At 43.0% G+C, this 25,130-nt stretch overlaps 1 protein-coding gene across 4 annotated transcripts in view; it reads right to left on the bottom strand.

Annotated features, from left to right (window-relative positions):
- The window catches only part of LOC106652731 (serine-rich adhesin for platelets), a 66,468-nt gene that overhangs the window by 33,488 nt on the left and 7,850 nt on the right, over positions 1 to 25,130 (bottom strand). For all 4 annotated transcript variants that reach the window (XM_023458352.1, XM_023458353.1, XM_023458350.1 and 1 more), the window contains exon 3: positions 16,436 to 17,291. In XM_023458352.1, the coding sequence (XP_023314120.1) occupies positions 16,436 to 17,291 (856 nt within the window). The remainder of the gene's footprint in view (positions 1 to 16,435; positions 17,292 to 25,130) is intronic.

Below are 25,130 nucleotides of genomic sequence, written 5' to 3'. Positions count from 1 at the left end.
CTTCAAATTATCCAAATGCTCATTATTAAACTCAATCTACCATTGTTCAATTACATGGCTATGATATGAATGAAATCAACTATATTCTAAAAATTACTCAGCATAACTGAAATTTTTATTTGTCAAATACTATACCAAATTAAAAAGTTTACCATACAGTAATTTAAAATAATACTTTTTTCAAAAGATTAAACTAGTGCAAGTATGACAGTCTTATCCCAATTCAAATCTAACTCACGAATCTTTTATTTTTCTAATTTTGGAATAGTTGAATATCAATCTACTATTGAACAATTATTTAAAGAACTATGATAGTAAGGAAATCAAACATATTCTGACAACTATTCATACGCAAAATGAAATTTTCTTTTTCAATCTTTTATTATACTGAGAGTCTGAAAAATAATTCAGTACGTGATTTTTAACACCTATTTTGTATAAAAAAACCTTACTTATGATTCTACTTGCCCGGCCGTCTTACAACATGATGAAAAGAAAGCTTTGCAAACTTCCAATATAGCTGAATTTATTTTATTACAGAACCCAATTTTTCATTTTTATTTCAATTTTTTTATGCTTATAACATAATGTTTGAAGACGACTAATTTTTCATGCAGTGCATTCATTAAATTAATTACATCATGCAGTAACTCTTTATCAATTTATAAATTCACGTCCTCCAATAAGCTTTTTTTATCAAAAGGAACAAAAAATTCCACATGCTATACAAAAATATTGGAATGAAAATTTTTTTTACATGTTAAAGAAACATTTATAGCAATAATAACTGATATTATTAAATTTTTAGTATAAATTGACATTTCTTATTAAATTCATGACGAAGGTGAACGTCTTGATTTTGATTAAGATAATATGTACATCGAGCAATCGTCGAACATTTTTCTCCATTTTTCCGATACATCTGCATGATATATTCCCGGTTGTAATAACAGCTACCGACTGAAAATTTCTTCTCGCTCGAATTGTAAACTAGCGAGAGACTTGGCGCGAGTCGTCGTAGTCTTCGTCGTTAAAACAAACTGATCTTTAGAGCGCGAGACGTTATTATTATTATGATGATAATTATAAATTACGTCGGAGTTTTATATCAATAAACGTATACGCGCTGGGTCGTTTTTAAGAGCCGTTCGGGCCAAGCGAATAATATTTATCGATCGTAAAAGTGTACTTAACGCGGGACGTTTATTAACGTTTTATACTGCGTTACTACTTTTTTTTTTTTTTTTTACCCGACAGCGCGATATTTCATTAATCAAACGATCGTAGTTTTGGCGTCTTGTTAATCATGTCCTATACGAAATTCACGCGCCAATGCGACTCCCGTGTATATGCACATAGGAAAATCGTCGCTCGCCCGAAACAAAATCCATACACGTTACGTTACAACACGTGCGAGTGTATAATAATACGGGAAAAGCTCGCTCGGGCATCCAAGTGTGCACACGATGGGCTCTCTATCGCTCGCTCGGCTGCCACTGGCTCGACCCATATAATCCTCCCTATCCGGGTGCGCTGCGTATATATATATATATATTTACTAAAAGAAGACGAGACGACGTATATCTATATATCGTACGAACGGAGTTTCAGCGATCGATGCGCGGAGCGCCGAGAGCGTCGTATATAGTTGGGCGCCAGTACAACTGCAAAATGATACTATCTACTGCTGCTGCTGTCTCGCGTGCACCTGTATACATTCGAGAGAGAGAACCTGTGCGCTACACTGTACACGACACCCACACACACACACACACGTATATATAGACTTTTGTAAAAAAAAAAGAAAAAGCTCCAAAGAGCGGCGAGCTGAACTATTTTTTACCCGCGACGACGACGATGACGCAATTTTTTTTCTGCCTTCTGCTCATTGTCGTCGTCGTTGTCTCTCGTCGAAAAAATTGTCAAAAAAAAAAAAGAAGAAGAAGAAGCACGACGAGAGTAAAAAAAGCGTCAAAGGTCTCGAAAAATGAAAAGCTTCGCGCGCGCTTCACTGCTCTTTTAGTATTTTTTTTTTTTTTTTTTAGGTACTTCGAGCGCATTAAATAGAGTCTGAGCTCGCGCGGCATTTCGCTGCCACGGCTGCTCTCATCGTCGTCGTCATCAGCTTATGTACGTTGTACTATAAAGCTGTATAGCATAGAAAGATGTATAATAGAGAGATATTCGAGCGACTGATGCGTCGATCCTTGAAATATTTCAGTAATGTCTATTATAGTTCCCTTGGTTCTCTGTATATAAACAGTTGGTATGTGCAGCCGACTAGCGTATACAACGAGTTATTCGATGTATACATATACAAGGCATTTCGCATATTCCGCGAGCTTCGAGCTCTCATTTTCTACTACACTTAAAAAAAAAAAAAAGTGAGTCGATATCATATACCTCGAGCTGTGCAATGGATGGGTACGACAGATTTCGAGCATCTCCGCGAGTTCAAGACGTCACGCAGTGGACGTATAATAGACATAATTTCAAAGAACTCGACGTTGCGCCGATCGGCAGCTCGTCGACGACGTTACGAAGTAGCTGCTGCCGTTGCTGCTATATACACGAGGTCACGAGAAAAGCCATGTTTCGTACGGAAGATCGATAACGATGGCGTACTTGCATACACATACATAAGCGGCAACGTTCTCCGCCGCATCTCTTTTCTCGCGCATCGCGCGCGTGATTATTTGCATTTTCTCTCCACGGTCCGTGTATGCGCAGTATACGAGGAGAGAAACATCATCTGTGACCGTTCGATTTACGCGAAAATCGCCCATAGCACGCATGACACACTCACGCTTTAAAAACGTGCCGGCGCTCATTTGCCTCGAACGTAATGGCTTCTCGGAACTATCGTAGCTTCTATTCACGAACATCCTATCTGCCCAGTTGTAATATGCATAACCATACCGGGACTTATACGATTATTTTGATTTTGTCACTTGCAGGTTTACAAATAGAGGTACCTCGCCATCTAGTGATGGAAGCTTCAAGTGACATGATCGTATTCGAGATTACAATATTGTTTGTATCGTAGAGTAGCTTTTCAGAAGCATTGACATAGCATTTTTTCCTTTGCGAAAGAGAGTTAGTTCGGACTTTTTTCTTGTTATAAAAAAAGTTTATTTTTCTTTAGAGTCTACAGTTTTTCTAAATGGCTTAATTGTATTTTAAAGAATTTTAAAGGGTCATATGTTGATCATTAGGCCGTCACTATTAAATAAGCTCATCTACGTATATTGTTTGTTTGTTTATAAATAGTTGTTAAGAGGGGAAAAATATTCAAACGTTGAGTATTTTATTTCTCTCTCTTCCTCTCTGCTATTCGCAAGTGAATCAAATCTGTTTTTAATTTAAGACGAGAATAATTCCATACTCGGCGCACTATGAACTCTAGCCATATGTATAATCATTCGTCGTTTTCGATTTCACGCTCCGGCGCTCTCGTCGACGACGAAACTCCATACGTAGGCAATACCGATTACCATTGTAAATTTTCCCCGCGCGCGTATACACGTGTTTCTTGCACTATGCAAAAGAGAGATCGATCAATCGCACGATATCGTAATGCATCGTACATCGAGCCTGTAATAATTGAATTTTAACGTAACACACACGCAGCGGCTTCGAGACTTTTTCGCCGCCCGAACTTGAACCGACGCCACGCGCCCTGGCGACCTTGATTTTCGAATCTATATATTAAACGTACATATACGATAGTCTCGAGCTCGCCGCGCCGAAGAGATCGGCATTATAGTTCGTTCGAATTTCACGGCCGTACGAATTCGAGTCTCGACCGACACGAGCGCAGACACGTACCTATATAATACGGAAAAGCCCGTGTATAATAGAGCTTTCGCACGCGCGCGCACGCGTTCGTATCGATTGTTCGGCTCGCGAGCACGAGTTGAATTTTTTCTTTATTTATTATTCCCAGTCGCGTCCGAAGCTTATCTCGATGAAATAGAAACTAAACAAAAAAATATACCCCGAACGACGTTATAAAAAATGTAAGGGTGGAAAAAAATAGCTCTCGCTCACGCACACGCCTATATATGTGTACGCCCAATTTCTTCTCGTATCGGCTCGTGTAATTTTCTCGATGTCTATTCGCACGCCTTCCCGATCATAGTATAGCGCCGCGCGTATATGATACATAAATACAAGTTTTGAATAACATCGCGAACACACGAGCGTCACGACTCGTTCAGGGAAAAGAGAGAGAGAGAGATAACTCGAATCGATCAGCGAGTTTCTGCATTTACAACAGAGAGAGAGAGAACGAAACGAGGCCGAGCTCCGGCGGCGGTACAGTTGTAAACGCGTTAATACACAACGAGGCTATACACGTGTGTGTGTGTGTGTGTGTGTGTATGCGATATGCAGTATATGCATTTATATGAAAAACAACGAGGAATATCGCGCGACTCGGCTATAAAAATTGCACACCCTACGATTCGTGTATGCTATATTATGCACAAAAACGTTGGGAATAAGAGCGAATGTGAAATATTTAAGGCGCGTATATAGATATCGCTGTTGAAATAAAATAACGTCGTGGCTGCAAGCATTATAAATACGTGATGTGCACGATACTCGGGTCGTGTCTACTGTGTCTATGTGTCTGCCTGTGTGTGGCCTTTACACCTTTAATGTAATATACACATCGCGTGCCAATTCGCGCACGAAGATATTCAACGAGTAGTCAATGAAATTATCCACTAGAGGTGCAGAGATAGCAAAAAAAAAAGCCATCGATACTCGCCAGCTTTTACATATAGAGTAGCTTGGAAATTCATATCGTGAGAATTTACACGTACGCACGCGTGAATGATTCGCGCGATCTACTCCAAACATTTTAATTTTTTGCGCGTGCTTTTTATCGACTCCGAAACCTCGAGCGTGCAATCATGTTTCATCGCGTGGGCTCTCGTACATTAGAAACAGCGATCGAGGCTCTCGCAGCTTTGACGACGTTACGCGCGCATCAATTATATGCCACGTGTACTGCATACGCTGGACAGGCTGGTCGCTTTGGCTATTACAGCTTTTGCGGTGGCTGCATGTATAGTTCGAGGATTTTATTACGTTATCGAGTTTTCGGCGAATCGACGTCTCTTGTACAACAACGGCGGCGTGTATATATATCACGGCAGAAGCGAGATCGGCCTCTCGATACTTTGTAAATTTAGGTCGACATACACACAAATACACGGAAGGTATATCGTATGTAAGTGACATTTTGAAGTTTTGCGATGACGAAGATGACAATGAAACGAGACACGCAGAGAGGGCGAGAGAGAGGAAGTATGATGTCCCGAAAGTATCTACATTGCTAGATTTGCGTGCCGATGTGGTGGAGTTGTGCTAAGGAATCGTCGCGTGCTCGCGTGTAGAGTACATCCGTAAGCACTGCGGAGTTTTTTTTCATTCTCTCCATCTCTCGAGCTGTCAATAATTATCATCGATGCAAGAATCGACGAATAAATTAGAAATATCAAGTGAAAGTGACGAAAGTCATACATACATTTTAGTGCACTGATCGATTTTTTTTAGCATACAAAATCTCAGTCACACGTGCTCAGCTCAGCCAAGGAAAGAAGGGAGGCAAAGAGACTCTCGAGCGATACACACCTACAGAGGCGCAACAGTATTAGGCAGGGACACTTTCGATATATATATAGTAGTGCGCTACAAAAATAGCCTCCGGCTCGGCGCGCGCGTAAGAGGAGGCTTATTAACGCGCCCCAATTAACACGCGCCGTATTTTTGCCTCCGAACCAATCCGACGTGCAGCGGCAGCGCAGTGTGTTGGAGCCGATCTAAAACATATACGTATTATAGCACACGAGAGGCCTACGCGTCGGCTTAACTCGTGCATCGCTCGATAGAAGTGAAATTTAATCTCCGCAACGCATGGCTTTATTTTGAATAAGCTCGAAAAGATAATCAGCCTGTGTACAGGCTTCGGGGCTGCGGCGAGCGAGAAACGAGCGAATTAAATAGCTCGTCTCGAGAGCTCGAGCACACGCCACTTCTTGATAACCGCACGTCGACCGTATGTACGTTTGCGCGTGTTTATGAATAGAGAGCCGCAATATCGCTCGCTCTCGAGATTCATATATCGCATAGGCTACACCGCAAACGACGAAAATTCGGAGATATAACTGCCGGCGTGTATTTACGTAGGAGTACGATATTATATGCGGTATACCGTCTAAACTGCCGCATTCTCATAAATGTGCGCGCGTATACGCGTTTAACTTTTGCACAGCGATAACAATCACGCACATCACACGCGAAACGATGAAAAAGACAAAATCCGTCGGAGCGTTATTATTATATACATACACGTAATAACCGCGTAATGCACGAGTGAGCGAGCAGCATCGATTACGCGATGTAGGTATACATAATGTACAGCAGCGGCAGCGGCAGCGGTAATCGAACGGGCATTTCGAAATGGTATCGAGTTAGCGTGTATCGCAAATTATGCATACATAATAATGCGAGCGATCCACTGTACTCCGTACGTGAGAGAGAGAGAGGTATGACACGTGTCCTTGACCCTTGGTGTTGTGTGTCGCTCGTGCCACACACCCACACATACACACACAGCGCTAAGTTGACGCCACGGCGTGGTCTAGCCGAGTATGTATATTTGTGCGATACGTAAACATAAATACAAACACGCGCTGTATAATGCGAATTATCGTGTGCCCGATGTATGTGTATCAATAGCAGAGAGCTGCAGCCGCAGCTGACCGCAAATTTCGAGATGACAGTACAAAATTGAAAGCGAGATTCTCAACGCGCCGTGTACGCATTATCGATATCGCGTAATCTAATCTGTTTTTCAAAACTATTTTCTTGACTTATATACAATTGTTTTGATTTAGTCACTTGCAGATTTACAAGTTTAAATGTTCTCGCCGTCTGGTGGTGTAGATGTTGACTTTTCAGTGCGATCGAGATTTCACGAATTTTATTCGAGCTAGCGTACGAAAGAAATAAATCAGTACTGAAAAGTTGATTTTCAATCGTTGATTAAGTATCAATTGAATGTTTTTGTTTGATTATTATAAGAACAATAACGTTTACGATTGAATTTTCACGCATTATTCGCGAAGCTTAAAAAAGTAAATCAGTATTCATCGTACATCAATTTTTAATGAAAATTTCGTGTAAAAATACCTCGAATAAAATACGCGAACGACGAGAAGAAAAAATCATTGCGAACGCGCCGTGCTATCGTCATCGTCGTAATGGCTTACGCAGGCGAGCTTTATTAATAAAACAACGTAAAAATAAAAAATACATTATTTCCAAGCTCGGCTACGCTTTAGCGATACACGGCCACGCGCGTATACGCGACAAATTGTAACTGTCCAGTTGTCTCTCTCTCTCTCTCTCTGTCTCGCGTTGAAAATAAAAGCACAAAAGCTTTATTTATTTTAGTAGGATTATCATTGCCGACTGCACACACGTGTAAAAGGGAAATATATAGGTAAGCGTATTTAACACACACACACCTATATAAAGACACGCGTGGCGACGACATTGAACTAGAAATAGACTCATAATGACGCCTTGCGTTCGCGTGGTGGTATAGGCGATTTTAATGCTCTCGGCGTTTATTTTTTTCTTTCTCTCTTTCATTATTATTTTTTTTTACGCTGTATACGCGTATCGTTAGCTCGACGATACAACCCGCGCATTAATTGATTTTCACAAAAAACCGATAGTCTCACTTTTTTACCTTCTTATACATTTCTTCCTCTACTTTTCCGAGATGGGAGTGGGAGACGCAGGGTAGGGTGAGTACCGATAAATCGATCACGCGCTGTGTGTGTGTGTATTATGATCATTATATATATGACTGCGGTGTGCTGCTGCTGCCGCGTAAGCGAATAATTGAATTGATCGACGGTTCGTAAATTGGCTCAAGATTTAATCGAACGTCGCGATAGCTCTCGAGCTCGAGGCGAAGCAAAAAGCGAAGGTACAGAAATAATAAAAAGAGTATATGAACGAAAGCGAGAAATGAAATCATAATCCAGCCGATGTCCCCCGTGAACTTGTGTTTCTTTTTTTGTAATATACCTGAACTAATTCCACAGCCGACATGATGAGTCTCAATCAAAACTTCACCGAGCCCAAGTCGTCGTCTTTGCTGCTCCGCGCGGCACCACTACTACCACTACTACACTCGTCTTGTTCGTCATAGTCGTCGTCGTCGAGCCGCTGTCGCATGATTCGCCGCGCTCCGGGCTCGCGACTCGCTACTCCCGGGATCTGCTCGAAATCGTCCAGCCACTTGACTCTCTTCCTCATGTTTGCGCGCGAATCGAAGAAGACGAAAAGAAAAAAAACTCACGGTACGTTCGTAAAAGTATACAAAATAAAAACAAAAAAGAAAAGAAGGTAACTCGTGTAGCTGCCGCGTTTACGCGATGATGCGTATACAAGAAAAAAAGCTCGTACGCGCGGGGACAGCTGACCGACAACTGTGCAGCCGAGCTCGCGATACGAACGTCCTGTTTCATCGCGACGTATGTACAACACACATACACACGCGTGACACAAGTCAGGCAGGTAGGTAGGCAGGTAGGTAGGTGAATTAAAGTCGAAAGTCGCCGAGCGCCACCGCCACTATATATGCCGTGCCACACGTGTACGACGCGAAAAGGTCTTATAAATAAGCCTCGCGTCGTACGTATATATCGTGGATATGAGTTTGTACGGTACATTCCGCGTGTACATATAACATATATGAAATACGGGTGTGTGTGCATGTGTTGGACGAGCAACGAGCGGGGGTGGCTTATTCGCGTCGTCCTGGATACGAGCGGCCGCAACATAAAGCCGCTGCTGCGACTCCGAACACACGCACACACACGTACGAAGACAGACACGAGTTTCGCGTGTTCGCTCGACTCGAGTGTATTGTACACATAAACGTGTACGATAGCTTCGTGAATCCCGAGAGCCGACGGAGCTTTCGGCCAAACCCTCTCCCTTGGTATAGAGCTTGCAACGGAAGCAGTGGATTTTTCGACGTCTCGGTCGCAAGCTCGTCGTGTTTTCAATTACGAGCCGTATACCGAGTTGTTTTATCATTGATAAAAGTGTGAAGTTTCAAGTTTTTAAAAATATTTTTCGCTTCGTTTTCGATAAAAAAAAAAGCTCAAGATCGTACGTTGCAAAATCTCTGAGATAAGCATCGGACGTTCGGTGTACGATGTACGCGATAAACATTTCCGAAGATGTGTGTGTATATAAAACAGTCCCAGCGGTGCCCTTCGCCTCGTACCACTACACTTGGACGTACATATAGTACATACTATACTCGTGTATAATATACAGAGTAACACACACGTGCACCACGTGCGCATCGCCTACACTGTATATTATATTATCATTATTATTATATATGTGGAGCGCGCAAACAAACAATCCACCGAGGGAAAACGAAAGTAATTCAGTGGCTTTCATCTTTTTTTTTCTTCTTTACTCTACTTTACCGCTACTTTCCAGCTCCTATACGTATACGCATCGTGTGTACGTGATAAAAACGACGATAACGTAAATTGATGTTTACGCTGTATACATACGCGCGCCGCGCTAATGCACCCACGCTCGTAATATATACCGAGCGAGAGCGAGTACAGAGCAGAGCAGCTGACGCGCTCTCGAGCTTGCGAGAGAGTGAAATAAACAAAACAAAAAAAAGTACACAAACAGAAGAAAAAAAAAGAGAGAAAGAGAAAGAAAAATCTCATCGAGCCCGAGGTGAAGGCTCATTTTCCCACTCGTCATCGTTTGTCATTATAATACAGGCGGGCGAGCGCGCGCGATGCTCGCGGCTTCGTAGAGCTGCTGCTGCTGCTGCTGTTGCTACGTGCTTCTTTGCTCTAATGATCTCTTGACCCCGAACAGCAGTGGAGTAATGGCGAGAGCTAGAACGAGCGAGGCACACCTTAACCTTTATCATCTGTCTCTCTCGCTCTCTCTCTCTTGAGCCCGTGTGCGACCATCACCCACATACATATTCATGACATTTATACGATGTATGTAGGGGAGAGCGGGGCAAGTGTAACTTGCGGGGTAATACGACTTCTTGTTTTTTTCAATGATAATGATTTTTTAAATAAATTTTTTTCCCACTTATTGTTGAAATATACTTGTAACTATCGATTGCATGCAAAAACGACGCGAAAAAACGTTTATTTTATTAATTTTAACTCGAAACAAAAATACGCTAAAATTATTACAAAAATTTCTTATTTCACACTTCTGTATCTTTTTTGATAATGCTTTTTATGCTACCGCTTTTTTTTCATAAGAACAGTCATGTCTTTCCGATGAAAAGGCTTTTTTCAAAATTTCATTAAACGCAATATTTTATGAAATATTTAATTTTCAAAAACATGTCTTAATGGGGCAAGAGTAGCGCCTGAAGCGGGGCATTAGTGTCGCGATACGCCAGGCATTGCGACGATTCGTGACGGCGGTCTGCTGACTTTTCGTTCAAACTTAACCTCATATTTACCGTGTTGTTGTTTTGCTCGTCGCCGATCGCAATTATTAACTCAATACAAAAACGATTAATTTCACAATGATAGTATAAAATTCATAGTATATTACTGCCCTAGGCCGCGAAAAACAGAAAAGTCCCAGAGTACGTGCAATTAGTGGCCGAGGCGAAGTCGAGGCCGATAAACACGTGCTCTGGGGCTTTCTTTTTTCGCGGCATAGGCCTGTATACTATTTTCCATACACAATGGCCCGAAAATCGCTCTTCCCGCTTTGCGCAGCGGCAGGGAAGTAGTCAGTTTCGGGCCGCTGGTATGAAAATGCCTTTTTCGAATCCGGGCTCAGATTTAGGATTAAAAACGTAGTAAAAAAGCTATGAATATCTAAACAAAACAAGCAGTAAAAATTTCTGCAAAACTTAAACTGGAAATGATTTTCAAAGTTTTACGATGAAAAATTCCATAAATATGATCAAAGTTTGTCATAGTGTAATTGTATCTCAGAAATTTTCACAGACTTTCAAATCAGCTTTTTCTAGCAAAACGGCATTCCCGAAGTTAATTATTTATACAAAAAATCCAATTATTTTTTATCGCAAAAACGATTAATTTGAGTAATAAATAGAACGAATAAGTTGTATAATTAATTAAAAAACATCGGTAAATTTTTTCAATATTTTTGGAGAAGATTGTTTATTTCCCGAAATTACGGAAAATCTAATTTTCTAAGGTCATCTCAGAAAATTTCAAGGATTATCCTCTAAACTCGATTTTTTTTGAATAAAAAATTTTTTGAATATTTTAGAGATTTTGTGTTGTAAAAATTTGAATCATAGCTAAAAAGTTACACTTACATGTTTATGTATTCAACTTTTTTCATAATTTTTCAGTTCATAAACAAATTACGTCTATTAACAATGTGCGCGCAGACAGTATCAAGCATGAGCAACCTACTTCTCTAGTGCGCTCTTCTTGCCCCGCACTCCAGTTACTCTTACCCACGCTGGGGCAAGAAGCACTGATTTCAACGCTTCCTTTATTTTGGTTGTCATTTAATTAATATGCAAAAATTATAACTTTTGACTATTGCATTGTATTCATTGACTTCTCATCTTGATATTGGTCTGTTTAAAATTTTCATTTATTCTTATTACAAACTTTATATTGAGCATTTTAGTTAGGTGAGTCTACGTGCCCCGCTTTCCCCTACGTATATAATACGGAAGAAGAGAGCAGAGTCAGCTCGTCGATCCATATACGTATATAAACATGAGAGCTTTTTCCCCCTTTCTAATGCACACAGGCGCGCGTATTAGACGTTATTCATCGATGATTAAAGCTCGCTCTTATATTACACGCGCGCGCGTCCGTATTTATCCACTATATAACAAACGAGTTACTAGACCGAATGCAGTAGTGTCACGGGGGATGACGACTCGTTTTCGAGCTTTATCTTTATACATAGAATTGATTGCGGTCGCGCGCTTTTATTCCAATACGCCTACGGGTGCTTTTGCGTGCGTTTCGTTTCTCTTTTCTCGGCCACTTGTCGCGTTTTCTCTCCGTGTATCCCCTCGAGCTTTGGCGTATACGTATCTGCGGTTTTTTCTACATCGAGATTATTAAAACGTCGGAGAGAGAGAAAAAAAGGCCGCGCGCACCACCACTTCCAGTACACACATAGTCGTCGACCGCGACTTCCAGCCTCGGTGATAAGACTTTACAGCTCGACTTTATATTATTGTATGTATTTTACGTCGGCCGTGGTAAATTTAAATACGAAATACGTGTACGCAGGTGGCACACGGCTACGAACGAAAGGCTTTTACCCGTCGAGCGCCGACGCGTTTCGCTCTCTTTTAAGCTGCTGTTTCTCGAGCGAACGAATCTTATCTCTCTCGCGCGCGCGGTTGCCCTCGTGTATATATGTATGCGGCACGGAGAGAGCTTTTGCACGTACACACACACACACACACACACACACATATTTAGAGCACGAACGACACGAAAACGTTTTTTTATTTATTTTCTTTTTTTACTTTTTTACCGAGTGTATTACCGTGTATAAACGTCGAGTTAAACACACACATATACGTCAATTGCGCCAAAGTGACGCACGCGAACACAGCGAGAGAGTCGAAATTTTCAACGAAAAGAGAAACACGGAGAGAAAGACAGACAGAAGTGCGCAACGGAGTCTAGTGTATAACTGCAGCTTTCGCGCGATGAATTATGCATTTACAAAAGGGCTGGCGGAAAATCCACGAGGGCGATACACACCGCGCCGCTGGATCTAATACGCGTATCCCTCCGGGAGTGGCATTCGTATGCATAATATACGGATGCGAATATGTTTAACGCAGTTATATCTTTGGCCGAGGCAGCGGCGACGACAGTAGCGGCGTCAACGCAGCAGCGATACTCGTCGAATATATCCTCGGCGTGTTTATCGAACGACGCGTTTCATCCTGGCGCGCGCCGTATACGCACCCCGTACATACACACATATAATACCGACTCGCGAAGGGATACACCGTAGCTGAGGAAAATTGGGTCAAGGTTGTCCCTCGTGGGACGCGCATTCACTCGCGGCCGTGTATGCGTGCGCGCGCCCGCGAGCTCTCCCGAGCGGCCCGAAAAAAATAAAATCAAAAATCGCTCGACGAATCGCTCTCGACTCTCCCTCGTTGTAATCGTATTATTTTATAATAACGCATATAAACTATGGCCGATGGAGAAACGAGCCGCAGCGAGATCGTGTGCACAACGTCGTGCGTGTGTACACACACACATAAGCAGTCGAGCACGGCGCTCGCGTCGGGGGTTGCTGGTACTATGGTGGGTGAGCGCGACAGAGCGAGACGGAGAATAAGGCGGTGTCCGCTCGCTCGCGCACCTATATAGCACGCGTGCGTAGCAGAATATATATATACTGGATTCGCGCGGGCTTTTTTTCCACCCCTCGTTTATTTTTATTTTTATTTTTTTTTTCACCCTGTATGTGCGCACGATATCGTACACATTCACACACACACACTCTTAGCAGACGAAATATATACGTACCAATACGTGCATGTGTCTTGAGGTGGCGCGCGTACATGACGTTTTGGCCCGAAACAATTATGTTATCGTTGCAACGAGCACACGCACATATGTATAACGAATCTCTCCTGTATGTACGCGCCTTGATGTATCGCACGATCGCACGAGTGCACTGAGAAAGAGTAACACACACACACAAGACACTCGCACACACGACTCGACTGGCGAAAATGAGGGCGTGAACCTTGCGTACGTACACGTATAAGCGTTTTTTTTTGCGTTAACGCACCACACGCACCAGTGATTCTCTCTGCCTCTCGTTGACTGTATGTGTATATAATTTTTTTTCACGCACAGTCGAGACTACTGACGCACGAGCACGGCTATATATATTATTATTATTATTATGGTATGTATACGTACACAACCCCCGTGGCGCGCACCACAATTAAAACACGTCAACGTGGATATGGGGTTGTATTATATACGCACTCCACGCACTCGTCCACGCACTCGTATCTCGTCGATACGTAGAGCAAAACGAAGAAATTAAAATAAACGAGGGATTCGAAGAGATCCGGAGAGAGAGCCAAAAAAAAACACAGGACACTGCTACAGTCGTGTGAACTGCACCAACCTGTATGTTAGCAGCCGAACGAAGCAAGTCGTGTGTGTCGCGGCCGCAGACGACGACGACGACGACGAACGGGCAGTTATAATATTATATACTTTCTCCTCCACCTCCTTCTATCTCTATTCCGCTGCTGCTGCTGCTGTAAAGCTCCGCGCCGAGCTATATAAGGGTGTGTTCCCGAGCGCCGAGTATATAGAGTGGCTCTGGCTGCAGTTGCAGCAGACGACGTAGAGCAGCGGAGAGAGAGAGAGAGAGAGAGAGAGAGAGAGAGCACAACACGAGGATTCTGCTTAAGAGCGCTGCAGCAGCATCGCATCGCGAAATAATATATATCTATAGATGCACGTTTCGGGATGGCTCTCTCTCTCTCACTCTCTCCGCTGGCTATATACCTATTTCGCTATGCATGTATACATGTACGAAGTTTCTGTAAGTGTGTGTGTGTAGGTGCATTGCATGTGTGTACTATATATATTCAGAGCTTTCACGACGACGAAGACGACGTCGAGTGTTTCCCCGCGCCCGCGATAGAGAGTCGCGTCGAGGGTGCGCAGACTCCTACCTACGCGTGTGTGTATATGTGTGTGTGTGTGCGCGCGTTTGTCGCGTTCGATGGTATTCGTGCACGCGGACTCTGCAGGCACACGGCTGCATAATATGTGCATGTGCGGGCACGAGCTCTCACGGGCGCGAGCTTGCACACACATCGATGCGCGCCATCGTGCTGATACTTTCCTGCGTTACATAATTTTCTGCCGCGATTCCAGTGCTGCACATATGCACACGCTCGCTACCGTTGCAGCGAACGGTAAAAAAGCTGGAGATAGTTGTTGGTGGTGGTAGTAGTAAATACTACTGCTGAAGGAGGAAGAGGAGGAGGAGGACGATGATGCGCCAGCTATACACCTGCGCCGTCGCACAACCGTAACGGCGCGAAAGCAGTAGTCGCAAACTGCATACGCATCGTATATATATGTATGATACAAGCCACGCTGATATCCTGCCTCATTTTTTTCTAGCTCTTTTTATTTACTTCTTTCTTTTTTGCTGCGGAAAAAAGGGAGGCACAGGTTTAATGGCACGCGGCTGCATTCGTGCAGGGGAGAGAGAGAGAGAGAGATTCAACGAGTCTGATTGCGATATACGAGCGAGCTTGCGACGAGCTTTTATTTTTATTTTCCCTTTCAATGGCGTGCGTCGAGCTACTGCTACTACTTCTACCACCGTTTGATAAAGCCACGCAGGACGATGATTCATAAAGCGTTCTTGGGGTATACGAAGTGGCCACGCGAGATGAAATATATACGACGGAGAGATCACAAAGTCAACTCTCGAGATTGTAACGAAGCGATACGTATACAACTACCCCGAACACGTATAGGCTTGGAAAAGAGGGAGCTTTGCTTGTACCATACGCCGTGCCGTACGTACGAAAATATAATGCGTGGCCTAAATTTTGGCGGAACCGAGTCGAACGAGCCCCCCCCGCCGCCGCCGCCGAAAGCTAATCGATGGACTCGCGACTCTCCGGCTGTTATACTTCTGTTGCTGCGTTGCGTGTTGTTATATACACGTATATGCTTCCGCTGCAAAGCACAGCTGCGTTTTTCCCATTATCTCTCTCGTTACCTCACCCCGCGCGTGCCCTGACCTAAACCCGGAAGACAATCAAGCCGAGTCGAATTATATCGCTGGATTTTTTTCTCTCTCGTTGGCTGCAAGTCACGTGCCTGGATAAATCAAGCTTAATTCTCTCCTTTTTCTTCGAATTGGAGCTTTTTAGTTCTTTCTTTTAAATTAAACTCGTTTTGACGTTAAAATAATCTAGTTCGTTGTATCGCGTTCATCTCCAAGTATTGGAGTATCTGTTGAAGAATAAAAAGAAAAAAAAAGAAAGAGAAAAAATAACGAGCGACAAGAATAAAACGAGCGAGTGTCGGACGATATTATCGAACCAGTTTCGCAGAGCAAGGCACATGCGAACTATACACGGCGACTGTGCGCGCACGCGGTCCATTTCCTTTCTGTCTCACACACACACACAAGTACACAAGTACATGCACACTGACGCTCTCTCTCTCTCGCGCATACACACTGAAACTGCCACACGATAACGATCCGCAATTGCGGAAAAATTTTGCTTTACACATACACACACCTACGATACATACACACACGCAGATGGTATAAAAGAGACACGAAAAGAGACACTAACCTGTATGTAATGAATGTTCTCCTTATCCAGTAGAAACTCCATGGATTTGTGTGGTCTCTGTCCGGAAGCCGCGGCAGACTGCGCGGTGGCCGACGCCGCCGTCAACTGATGACGATGATTGCCTTGATGCTGATGATGCTGATGGTAGCCGTACCTCTGCTGCGGCGAGCCGAGATGATGGTATCTGTGTTGATTGTGGCCGTGGACACTTATCGCGGGATTATTGGCACAACTGACCGCACCGCCGCCGCCACAAGCCGCCGCCGCGGCGTCGTCGCAGCAGTCCTGCGACAACAAGGACGCACCGTTGTTACCAGCCGACGACGACGACTGCGTCCCATTGAGATTGAGCAGGCTGCGCGAGGCCCGCTTGGCCGCCTCGAGCTCCGACGGATCGAGCGGAGCGTCGAGATCGGTCTCGAGCAGTCCGTAGGGCCTTGGATTGCTGTAGTGCTGCTGCTGATGGGACTGGTACGGGTGATGCTGCTGCTCATTCCCGGCGTTGCTTCGATTATTGTTCTGTTGTTGATGATGATGATGATGATGCTCGGAGGAGGACTGCTGGCCGGTGGTGGTCGTCGCGGTGGCCGTGGAGAGCATCGCGGCGCGCGCCTTCGCCATCTCGATGATGGCAGCCGGGTTGCCGAGGTCCGTGGTGGCGCGTCTGCGCGAGCCGTTGTGTTGCTGCTCCAAGCCCGCGCTCGACGACGATAAAGGTGAGGAGTAATTGTTGGCGGTGACGCCGCCGCCGAGGCCGTAATTGCTGCGATGCTGCTGCTGCTGCTGCTGACTGGTGTTGGTGGAAGGGGGTAGGGGTGGTTTCTTGGCGCTGCACACTGGCGGCCTCCCGTTAGCACTGCGGAAATTACAACAGAAGAAAAACACACCGGACAAGGAGTGCTCGTGTTAGCTTGATATGTCGGCACAACAGCTAGTGAGGGGGTTGGTATATACGCGAGCGAAGACGATCGCTGTATTGGTCGAGGGTACGACAACTACGCACTACTACTGCTCTGTATATATACGCGAGCTAGCCTACTTTTGCCAGCGAGTATCGATCCGCGCGCGAGCTCCGCCGTACCAGCTGCGACGGCGTCGAGTCGAGGGGTTGCAGCTTTTTTCTCGTCTCGTATCATTATCGTTGTTCGCAAAGCCGCGTCGCTCTGGAGGGAGTAAGACTTTTGGCCGCCGGTAGGGTAGTCGACTGTTTTGATACGGCTCGACGGCGCGGAGGGTATATAATGACGAGGTACGATACGCGAGGGTGCGCGCGCGTGAGTACGCATAAATTTGAATTGTCGCGCGGGTATCGCGGTCGATCGATAATATATATTTTTTTTATTTTTGTATTTGTACTTTGTCGGGGATGTCCAGTGAAAAATTCGTACTGTGCGAAACTCCAAATAATCCTGGAGATCTCTAGGAAAGATTTCGTGTACGAATTTTCCCCCGAATAGACACTTTGATTTTTTTTATTATTTTATTATATCGCGTTGATTATCGATCGGGTCGTCGACGTAGAAACAGAGAGATGCAAAAGAGACACACGTTACATTTATATATATAGAGAAAGAGACACAGAGAGATAGATAGGCAACATCGAATATACATCGATAAAGATGCGGTGTTGTTAGTTGAGTAGAAGAGCGCTTATTACCAGCTGTTAGTCGTTGGCTTGACGAATCATTCCATAAAACCTAATCTGTATGCACATAGAAAAATAGAGAAAAAACATCATCGTCAGTAATAAATTCGGTTGTTTTTTTTTTCTTTTTTTGCAAAACAGCCAAAAACAGCAAGAAAACGTGCGTCATGCGCCGGAGGCGGGCAATGTATCCAATTGTCATGCATAGAGATCGTTGCCTCCTTGTTTGTCAATTACATGCCGAAAGGATGGCACACAACTTTGCTCGTTTAGCATGCACCGTCGTGTTACATCATGCATATTGTATGAGTCCAAGATGCTCGCCAACTATATACGTAAGAAAATCATGATAAGAAATGCTTGACCAGACCGGAGCGAATCGTCACCCTTTTACGCGCGAACGAGTAGGTGTAATACCAGATACATAGTGACGCTGGGTGACACGTGTAAAATATGTTTAAATTTGCGTAACGTCGAGGATCGAGCTGATACATACTCGTGCATTATGTATATCATCGGCTAGCAAAGTTGCGGAAGCGACCGCAGGCGCGCGCGCCCTCGCGCGCGAAAGTTCGAACGCGCGACGTTCGATGTTGGAATTGTCAGGTGTCAGCCGAGCTCGCGCCAGAACAACGTGATGCCACCCCCCGCAAGTCGCAAACTCTTACATATACCACGCAAATTCGTATATATACTACGTTCGTGCCCGGATCAAGTTTCGACGTTGCTCACTTGGAAAGGCTGCTGCGCGAGCGACGAACGATGCAAAAGTGCAGCGCGCGAGATTAACGCGTACGGACACTTAGTCGACGAAGAGTAAGAGAGCCGTGTTTACACACGTCGAGATTCCCGAATCAAAACGAGCCATTTACGAGCTCCGATGTGTATATAAAGACACGAGGGTGCACTTCAACGCGATTCGGTGTCTCCCTTCGTTAGTAATTTAGGGTGGCAGCTACAGACGTCCCGATGAGCCGTGAAAAGCCGTACGCGCGCCCCTCGTCTATCCGCGCGCTCTTTATATTTCGAGTTTGTCCGGAGCGCGTGGCGCGAATTATGCGTACACCGCATATTAGCTCCGGTCTTGTGTTATTTGCTCACCACCCTATACGGTCGTATTGTTTGCGCGAGCTTTTGACACTTGCGCGCCGATGTCATCGAATGATGCGTCGGAATTTAGTAGGTCGATTTGGAAACTTTATTAGTAACGATGTATAATGTAGGGAAATTAATGTCGATTGTGATACACGCGATATAAGCGTATAAAATCACGGAAAAATATATATAGCGATGGGCAGTTAAAATTTTTTCATTAGTTAATATTTTCAGTTACATGCTGCTTTGAGAATTAACGAAATTTCAATTGTCAATTGATTTCCATTCGGTTTGGCGAGATTTTTGTCTTATACTGTGCTCGAATGTGTAAAAACGTAACATGAAATTAATCATTTTAATCCCGTGTGCTTCATATTCAAAAATTTAATTTGAGCAAATCCATGAACGTTCATTAAAAAAAAAAAACCTATTCAACGAAATTCTCTCGTCACTTTTTTTTTCTCGAAAAATATAATAATGAAAATAGACATTTAGCTTCCTTTGAGCCCGTGAACAAAATTATCTTATGAAAGGCCGATTTTGAAAATAATCTATTGAAATCTATTGCGTGTGTCAGAGTGTGAAATATTTTAATCCCGCTAGCTGCTGGAAATCAATAGACCGCGTCATGTGTTTTGTCGATTTAAAATTGTCACCCCCAAGTACGCGTCATGCATACAATAATAATACGTGTACCTAATAATCTCATCGAGGGTCGAGTAAAATCGTTTCTCAGCGCTATCTGCAGAAATGCAACGAAAAACACGCACACGTGGCAAATTTTACAGTTCCTCCAGCTATCGAACTAATTCTCGGCTTGCATGCGATCGCGCGCATTATGTATATACATAGACAATGTGTCGGCATTACGAGCTGGAGTCTCGAAAGAAAATCAGATTATCGTATGCACACTTTTACTTTGTATACTTTTATTTGCAAGGCCACGTAATGCTTCGCGCGCATACCCTCGCTCACACACGCGCGAAGTGAAAACGAAATCTGAACGCATATTAGTCTTAGCCTTGCAACAAGCTCAAACGCCCTAGACGCGTGCTCGATTCTACATGATAGATATCATTCTGTACCTCTGCATAAATGCATATATGGCCATGAGTAAAGCGTAAAATAAACGTATGTAGGAAGAAATGACTACTAATCCGTTTTCAATCAACTGCGAGTGTGAAAAAAAAAAGAGTGAGAGATACAGAGCAAGAGACAAAGATGAATAGAAGAATTAATTCTACAACACGTATTGTGCTCTTATTTACAAAGCTTATGCATTTTGCGTACTGCAGTTCTTTGCGTGGGCCCGGGAGCCCGGGCGAGGATAAAAAAATGAAAATATCACAAAATAAACGTCCGATGGGCAATGTACGTGAATCCGAGTGTCCATGTGCAGTTTTTACAGCCGTTGTTTCATGTCTGTGCATAAATTAATTGTGCACTACGCAGTAGAAAATCAGTGTGCACTCTCGTAGAGCTTCATATACTCGAGTTTGGAAAAATACATATGTGGCATTTCACGTCAACTCTCCCAGTGCCGCGCGGCGCGGCAGAATTAAGTCAAATCACTAAATTTGTGAATCGCTGTAAAAGTACTAAAATGCACCTAGAGAAAAAAACGAACCCATGGTTTCGATGGGAAATCGCCTCAGCTTTCCGATAGTGAGGTCAGATTTTCCGAAATTTTCCGCTTTACCCGGGAAAATCGCTGGGAAAACTTTAAAGTCGATTATCTCGAAAACTTCATTTTTAAGATTTTTTTAAATAGTCTAGATCGAAAGATCAGGAAATTTCCCATCGATATAGACCTTTTCCAAAGAGGCGTTTTTTGATTTTAGCGAGATATAGCGAGAGAAAGAAGAAAAAACGTGGTTTTTTGTTCAATTGGTGGCGTCCGACCGCCCGCGCGCGCGAAAAAACCACGTTTTTTCTTCTTTCTCTCGCTATATCTCGCTAAAATCAAAAAACGCCTCTTTGGAAAAGGTCTATATCGATGGGAAATTTCCTGATCTTTCGATCTAGACTATTTAAAAAAATCTTAAAAATGAAGTTTCCGAGATAATCGACTTTAAAGTTTTCCCAGCGATTTTCCCGGGTAAAGCGGAAAATTTCGGAAAATCTGACCTCACCATCGGAAAGCTGAGGCGATTTCCCATCGAAATCATGGATTCGTTTTTTTCTCTAGGTGCATTTTAGTACTTTTACAGCGATTCACAAATTTAGTGATTTGACTTAATTCTGCCGCGCCGCGCGACACTGGGAGAGTTGACGTGAAATGCCACATATTCGCAACGAATAATCTCTCGATCTAAAGATTAAATATCTCGAAAGTGCAGCTAATACTTTTCGTCTGCATTTGAAATGAAGGGGAGGCGAGGACATCGAGAGAGAGAGAGAGAGAGAGATTGACGCGATCGCGACACGTGCGCGACGAATGTAAAAATATTCTCGTTCGATCATTCGTTTATAGTGCATTTTAATCCCCGATGTATTACGCAGTTCGTGAAGTGAATAAATAAAAGAATATGCCTCGAATTTCTCCCCTATTATCACTGCTTTATTACGTACATACACGTTTGTCGTTCACGAGCAAGACTGTACATAGAATATATCGCGCAGCTCGTGCTATGTACAAGCTCGCGCAGCACATATACAATATACACGATTACGTTATTCAATATATCGTGTAGACACGTTGATTGCTAAATATAATATTACACACAGGCGCGAATGTGCAACAGATGCAGTCGCGCTCGATGTATATGCAAAAATTCAACCGAGCCACTGCACGTACTACCGTATATAGATCGCGTGCTAATTTTTATAAATCGCGTTTGCATATTGGTCGCGTATCGCGGATCCCTCGCGATAACAATGTTCCTTTTTTTACCGTCCTCTTTCGTTGGTGAATTTTTTTTTCTTTTCAATAGTACACAAATTCATCAACGAATGTATACATGTGTATTAGACTGTCCGTTATTTCTCGAATTGCTCAATTCCTCGCTCTCATACCTCGAAAGCTTGGCTTACAATGAAAGAAAATCACTGTCCGATCTCGATACGTTAATTCATTGATAGTGCCATCTGCGTCAGCTTTTTTCCCATTTTGATTCTGCACACCCGATATACTCAAAGAATAAAAAAAAAGGAACATATTAGCGTTGTTTTTCGATATTTTACAACAAAAATGAGCATGAACGATCATTTTAGATAAGTTAACGTCAAAGAAGAGATCAAGATCTTCAATTTGATAGTAATAAAATTTATCTACGTTCATTAGAATCAAAGTTACAGGTTCTCTGAAGATTCAAGTATCGATTTCGCTTTGAGTGGTTCCCAGATTCGATACATGATTTTTCAATAAAACTTCTGCAACTTTAATTCTAATCAATATAGATAATTTTTATTACTATGAAATTAAAGGTCTTGATCTCTTTTTTGACATTAACTTATCTAATATGATCGTTCATGTTTATTTTTGTTGTAAAATATCGAAAAACAACGCTAATATGCCGAGTGTATTGTGTGTGCAGAATCAAAATTACATTCGGAGGGTTCTCATCAGTATTGATTACTTATAATGGGTCTACCAGGAAGCGAAAACCGTCGCTTGATTCAAACTGTTTTGTGAACAAATTAGAAAAGATGATATTAATATTTCAAAATTATTTTCAAGTTAAAAAAAAAGTACGAGGAAGCTACTTACCAATACATTGGCAGCGGTTTTTAAAATTTTCCCATGTTATTTCAACGGGAAAAAAGCTAACGCATGTGGCACTATCTAAAATTAATTAATCGCGGACTGACAGTGATTTTTTTTTTCATTGCAAGCCAAATGATCAGCTTTCAAGGGACAAGGATTTGAGCAATTTGGGAAATAACGGACGGTTTATCGACACGCGCGCGTATACGCGTATCATACTATATAATACTATCTCCTCTCCGGAACGTTTTCCGGAAGTGCACTCCGAGATCTAAAACGTCTTTAAACGTGTCTTCTGTATATACATACATGCTCGAACGAACGTCCGCTGCTGCAATCCGCGAACGTCTATATATACGTATAAATAAAGGTGTCATTCGAGCGACGGCTAGCTCGAGCACGACGAAGATATATCTCGTATGCAGCACGTTGAGCTGCCACCGCCTTGAGTGCTACGTTGCATATAGTATAATATATCTATATATAGCGCACTGCGCCGATGAATACATATGAATATGCGCGCCTGTACATTAAGTATAAATAAATAAATTCTTCGACGGCCGCAGGCTAAAATAGGCAAGACGACTCGAGACATAACAGCACACACGCGCGTGCAAGCGAGCGAACGAACGACGAATATAATTACGTATACCGATCAAGCGTTCGGTAATTACTGCTATTTTTTTTTTTTTTTAATTCCGAACGGAGAGCTCGTAAAATTCGTCGCGCTCTGTATACGAGTAAACAAATGTAAAGATGCAAGCGTTATTGAGCGAGCGAGTCAATCGTATAATTTGTAATATTATTAACTCGCGTTACGATCAAGTCGTTATGCCACATACGTATAATATATATTAATGTAATAGAGCTCTCAGCGACGTTATTGTTTGTGTAATAAAATTTTCGGATCGTGGCCTGTCTTATGCCGTGCTCGTACCGATCTCTGTCTCTCTATCTCTTTCTTTCGTTCCCCGATAGTCACGACCAAGTTTCTCTATATAAACGTCATACACACACACACATACATACACATAGGTATTCGTTAGAGGTGATATATCGTTGACTTTCTTGCTGCAATAATTTCTCTCTATATTTCGCGAGCTTTATACAGCTAGCGCAGTGAGAGCACGAGACGAATACTTTCGTATAAAGAGCCCAACTCCCCCCTTTTTTGAGCTCTGAGGTATTTTAATTTCAAGAGTGAGGGAAAGACAGAAGGAAGAAGCGCGATCTTGCCAAAATATTTGAGCGACATCGCACGAAAGCTACAAAAGTCTCGTCAAAGCGCACGACATTGAAACTAGCACGCGCGTTTTTTTTTCTATTTTTCTCGATTAAAGAGCATCTCAATGGACGCGTCGCCTTTTTTTTCTATTCTCCTGTACGAGTCATACGTTCCCCATCGACGTTTCTCTCTTATCAATTGCCATATAGAATCCGTTCACGATCGTTTGCGGTTAGTTATATCAATTACGGTAGACGATCTACCGCAAGGCATAATACAACGTCTCCATTCAGTATATAATACAGTTTCTCTCAATTCTACAGATCCATTTAATCTCTCTCTCTCTTAGAGCTTGAACTGTGCAAACTTGCTCTCGAACTGCTGCTCCTATTCTCTCTCTCTCTCTCTCGCTCCTCGGTGCGAAAACAAAGTTTCATTCGCTCAATGGTATATCTATATTATACTCTCTCTCTCCCTCCGACTGCACCAACACGAACGATTTATAAATTCACCGAGTTTACGCGAGGGTAAAAGTCAACGAGTTCGAGATTGTGTTATAAGCTATTGTTGATCGTCGTCGAGTCTATACAAGCTCGATAATTGTGTATTTAAGGGAGCGTCTAAGATAGTTGGCTGCTCTCGTTCCCCTCGTGTAGCGGTTGTATCTCGTCCTCGTTTTTTGTATATGTAAAGACTCTCCCTTTTGCATACCTCGGCAAAGGGTGCGTATACGGAAAAGAACACAAGAATTTATACGAGCAAAAAGATTCTTCGAGCCTTCTTTATATTATTATCGCTCGCGTTCGCGCGCTATAAAGGCGATACGCATTATAAAAATTATTTTCCTCAAAGGCGAAGGCGCACGCGAGTATAACTTGGAAAGTATACGTACAGTCGAATAATTCGGATGTATCTATCGTGAAAAAAGAAAAAAATAGGAACGAAAGTATAGAGGATGAAACTTGGCACTTGTACACAGACACACGAGTCGCAAGTAGAAAAGTTTTCTTTCGGCTCGCTATAT

This window comes from Trichogramma pretiosum, unplaced genomic scaffold, assembly GCF_000599845.2.
Source record: "Trichogramma pretiosum strain Unisexual culture from Peru unplaced genomic scaffold, Tpre_2.0 scaffold117, whole genome shotgun sequence".
Classification (NCBI taxonomy): domain Eukaryota; kingdom Metazoa; phylum Arthropoda; class Insecta; order Hymenoptera; family Trichogrammatidae; genus Trichogramma; species Trichogramma pretiosum.
Note: the sequence above shows the minus strand (reverse complement) of the source record. Positions and strands in the feature narration are given on the sequence as shown.